The sequence below is a fragment of the Austrofundulus limnaeus genome, unplaced genomic scaffold (genome assembly GCF_001266775.1).
Source record: "Austrofundulus limnaeus strain Quisiro unplaced genomic scaffold, Austrofundulus_limnaeus-1.0 Scaffold2537, whole genome shotgun sequence".
NCBI classification, from domain to species: Eukaryota; Metazoa; Chordata; class Actinopteri; order Cyprinodontiformes; family Rivulidae; genus Austrofundulus; species Austrofundulus limnaeus.
The window spans coordinates 22,954-26,721 of record NW_013954939.1 but is presented as its reverse complement, the minus strand read 5'-3'; the positions used below and the strand labels follow the sequence as shown (position 1 = coordinate 26,721).

Genomic DNA, 3,768 nt, shown 5'->3' with positions numbered 1-3,768 from the left:
CTTCATGTCTCATGTCTTATTGTCTCACGTCTTCCTGTCTCACCTCTTCATGTCTCACCTCTTCATGTCTCATGTCTTATTGTCTCACGTCTTCCTGTCTCACCTCTTCATGTCTCACGTCTTCCTGTCTCACGTCTTCCTGTCTCACCTCTTCCTGTCTCACCTCTTCCTGTCTCATGTCTTACTGTCTCACCTCTTCATGTCTCACGTGTTACTGTCTCACGTCTTACTGTCTCACCTCTTCATGTCTCATGTCTTACTGTCTCACGTCTTCCTGTCTCATGTCTTACTGTCTCATGTCTTACTGTCTCACCTCTTCATGTCTCATGTCTTCCTGTCTCACGTCTTACTGTCTCACCTCTTCATGTCTCATGTCTTTCTGTCTCACATCTTATTGTCTCACCTCTTCATGTCTCATGTCTTCATGTCTCACGTCTTCATGTCTCACGTCTTACTGTCTCACGTCTTCATGTCTCACGTCTTACTGTCTCACCTCGTCATGTCTCATGTCTTCATGTCTCACGTCTTACTGTCTCACGTCTTCCTGTCTCACTTCTTACTGTCTCACCTCGTCATGTCTCATGTCTTCATGTCTCACGTCTTACTGTCTCACGTCTTCCTGTCTCACGTCTTACTGTCTCACGTCTTCCTGTCTCACCTCCGTTTGTTTTGATTGTTTTTATGTAGTTGTTAATGAAGTTGGCTTTGTTTATATTGTTGATGATGATGCTTGTTTTGATTATTTTGTTTATTGTTGTTGTTGATGATGATGATGATGYTTGTTTTKATTGTTTTGTTGTGCTGCAGTCGGACACAGAGTTCTGGGATAAGATGCAGGCAGAGTGGGAGGAGCTTGCTCGGAGGAACTGGTTGGAAGAGTCAGAGAGTCAGACCCAGGTCCCGCCCACTGTCTCACCTGTGGAGCAGGTGATGTCATCGTTAAACTCAGAAATCAGTGGTTGTTTTTGAACAGAACCAGAAACAAACAGTTTCTTCCAGAGGAGAAGTCTGATAAACAGTTTTCATTCAGAATGTTTCAGGTATTAGACTGGTCCCATCTTCCCAGCATGCATCTGTGCAGTTCTTCAGATTATCACAGAGATGTTAATCTGCAACGTTAATCCTCTGGTCTGAGGTCAGCTGTGACAGGCGAGCAGAAGTAATCCTAATCTAATCCTGCCCTCTGCTCAGGTGTTACGTCACCGTGGCAACAGAGGTGCTGTCTAACATCTGTTCCCACATGACCAACACATCCCAGATCAGCTCCTTTCTTTCTACAGACCAGATTAAAATGATGAGTTCACCACTTCCTGTTAAAATCCACCACTTCCTGCTGGTGTTTCACAATAAAAGCTCACAGGAAAGCTCAAAGATATTAGAAATAAAAGATAGACAACAGTTTAATGAGTCATGAAGCTGGTAAATGTTTTGTGTCCTGCAGGGTTCTAACTTCAGTCCCAAGAACCCGTACAGGGACCGGTCCGGTGTCTTCACTGAGGCTCAGCAGAAAGCTCGTCAGGGAGACCTGAACACCGCTGTCTTGCTGCTGGAGGCCGCCATTTTACAGGACCCACAGGATGCTGAGGTGATCCATTAGACCCGACTGGTCCTGGTCCAGTTTACCGTGTATCATGTAGGAGTCAAAGCTCAGGTACCAGCTGGACCCAAATGGGTTCAGAGAGTTTCAGTTCACCTGCTCTTCCTCATGTGTTTCAGGCCTGGCAGCTGCTGGGAACGACTCAGGCTGAGAATGAGAACGAAGAAGCTGCCATCATGTCTCTGCAGAGGTCAGGTGTCGTCCTCACTGACCAATCAGATCAGTCGCTGAACAGGTAAGCACTAACTGCTGTCCTGCTGCAGGTGCCTGGAGCTCCGTCCCAACAACCTGCCAGCCCTCATGGCGCTCGCCGTTAGCTACACTAACAGCGGTGAGCAGCGTGAGGCCTGCGCCGCTCTGCACCACTGGATCAGTCACAACCTGAGGTACAAACATCTGGTCCAGAGGAGCAGGAGTTCCCCAGCCACGCCCCGCAGAGGCCACCTGTGCTCCACGTCAGCCAGGTAAAACAACAGCTGAAGCAACGTCAGCCAGGTAAAACAACAGCTGAAGCAACGTCAGCCAGGTAAAACAACAGCTGAAGCAACGTCAGCCAGGTAAAACAACAGCTGAAGCAACATTAGCCAGGTAAAACAACAGCTGAAGCAACATTAGCCAGGTAAAACAACAGCTGAAGCAACATTAGCCAGGTAAAACAACAGCTGAAGCAACGTTAAAACAACAGCTGAAGCAACGTTAGCCAGGTAAAACCACAGCTGAAGCAACATTAGCCAGGTAAAACAACAGCTGAAGCAACGTTAGCCAGGTAAAACAACAGCTGAAGCAACCTTCAGAGTCCTGGAACCAAGAGTTCAGTCTGAACACTACAGTGACTGTCTGACTGCTGTGCTGACAGATCCATCCACAGCTGGACATGTTGGGATGTGCAGTGCAAAGGACTGGTTGGATGGATGTGTAGTTAGCTGGTTGGTTAGTTGGATGTGTGGTCAGTTGGTTAGATGGTTGGTTAGTTGTTTGGTTGGTTGGGTGGGTGGTTGATTAGTTGGGTGGTTTCATGGGTAGTTAGTTGGTTGGTTAGTTGGATGTGTGGTCAGTTAGTTAGATGGTTGGTTATTTGTTTGGTTGGTTGGGTGGGTGGTTGGTTAGTCAGATGTGTGGTCAGTTAGTTAGATGGTTGGTTATTTGTTTGGTTGGTTGGGTGGGTGGTTGGTTAGTCGGATGTGTGGTCATTTAGTTAGATGGTTGGTTAGTTGTTTGGTTGGGTGGTTGGGTGGTTGGTTAGTCGGATGTGTGGTCAGTTAGTTAGATGGTTGGTTAGTTGTTTGGTTGGTTGGTTGGGTGGTTGGTTAGTCGGATGTGTGGTCAGTTAGTTAGATGGTTGGTTAGTTGTTTGGTTGGTTGGGTGGGTGGTTGGTTAGTCGGATGTGTGTTCAGTTAGTTAGATGGTTGGTTAGTTGTTTGGTTGGTTGGGTGGGTGGTTGGTTAGTCGGATGTGTGGATTATGCAGCTGGAACACCAGGATCACCTGAAACACCTGGTGACACTGCTCGGCAGGTAAATCTGATCTTCACAGTTCTCTCTTTGTCTACAGTACAGAGCTGCAGGACATCCTGCTGCTGTTCCAGGAAGCTGCTCTGCTGAATGTGGACTGTGTGGATCCAGACCTACAGACTGGACTGGGAGTCCTCTACAACTTGAGCTCAGACTTTGATAAGGCGGTGGAGGCTTTCAGTGCCGCTCTGTCTGTAAGACCGCAGGTAATTACATTAGATCAGASCTGTTTTGGTTTCATTGAATTTCTGCTTGTGGTGCGTTCAGGAAACATCTGTAAACTGAGCTCTCAGCAGGGACAACTGTGAAAGTCTTACTGATGATGTGTTCAAATTTAAAGGGCAGATTTTTACCCTGCTGCAGGATGATGACATCATATTTCCTGTCTGTCTGTCCTCAGGACTACCTGCTGTGGAACCGTCTGGGAGCAACGCTGGCTAACGGGGACCGCAGTGAGGAGGCGGTGGAGGCGTATACACGAGCGCTAGATCTACAGCCCGGGTTCATCCGGTCCAGATACAACCTGGGAATCAGCTGCATCAACCTGGGAGCACACAGGTATATATTCACCTGTCACAGGTAACCTCACACCTGTCACAGGTTACATCACACCTGTCACAGGTTACATCACACCTGTCACAGGTTACATCACACCTGTC

At 47.7% G+C, this 3,768-nt stretch overlaps 1 protein-coding gene and 1 long non-coding RNA gene across 2 annotated transcripts in view; both read left to right on the top strand.

Moving 5' to 3' along the window:
• Window positions 1-810: 810 nt before the first annotated feature.
• The window catches only part of LOC106511135 (PEX5-related protein), a gene marked incomplete at its 5' end in the record, with an annotated part of 7,681 nt that continues 4,723 nt past the window's right edge, over window positions 811-3,768 (top strand). The window contains 6 exon segments of the mRNA XM_013999882.1: window positions 811-927; window positions 1,442-1,585; window positions 1,717-1,787; window positions 1,861-2,061; window positions 3,150-3,315; window positions 3,510-3,667. Coding sequence (XP_013855336.1) covers window positions 811-927; window positions 1,442-1,585; window positions 1,717-1,787; window positions 1,861-2,061; window positions 3,150-3,315; window positions 3,510-3,667 — 857 coding nt within the window.
• LOC106511136 (uncharacterized) lies at window positions 2,163-2,388 on the top strand. The gene is made up of 2 exons (XR_001309482.1): window positions 2,163-2,216; window positions 2,302-2,388. It is a non-coding gene; the product is annotated as an uncharacterized LOC106511136 (long non-coding RNA).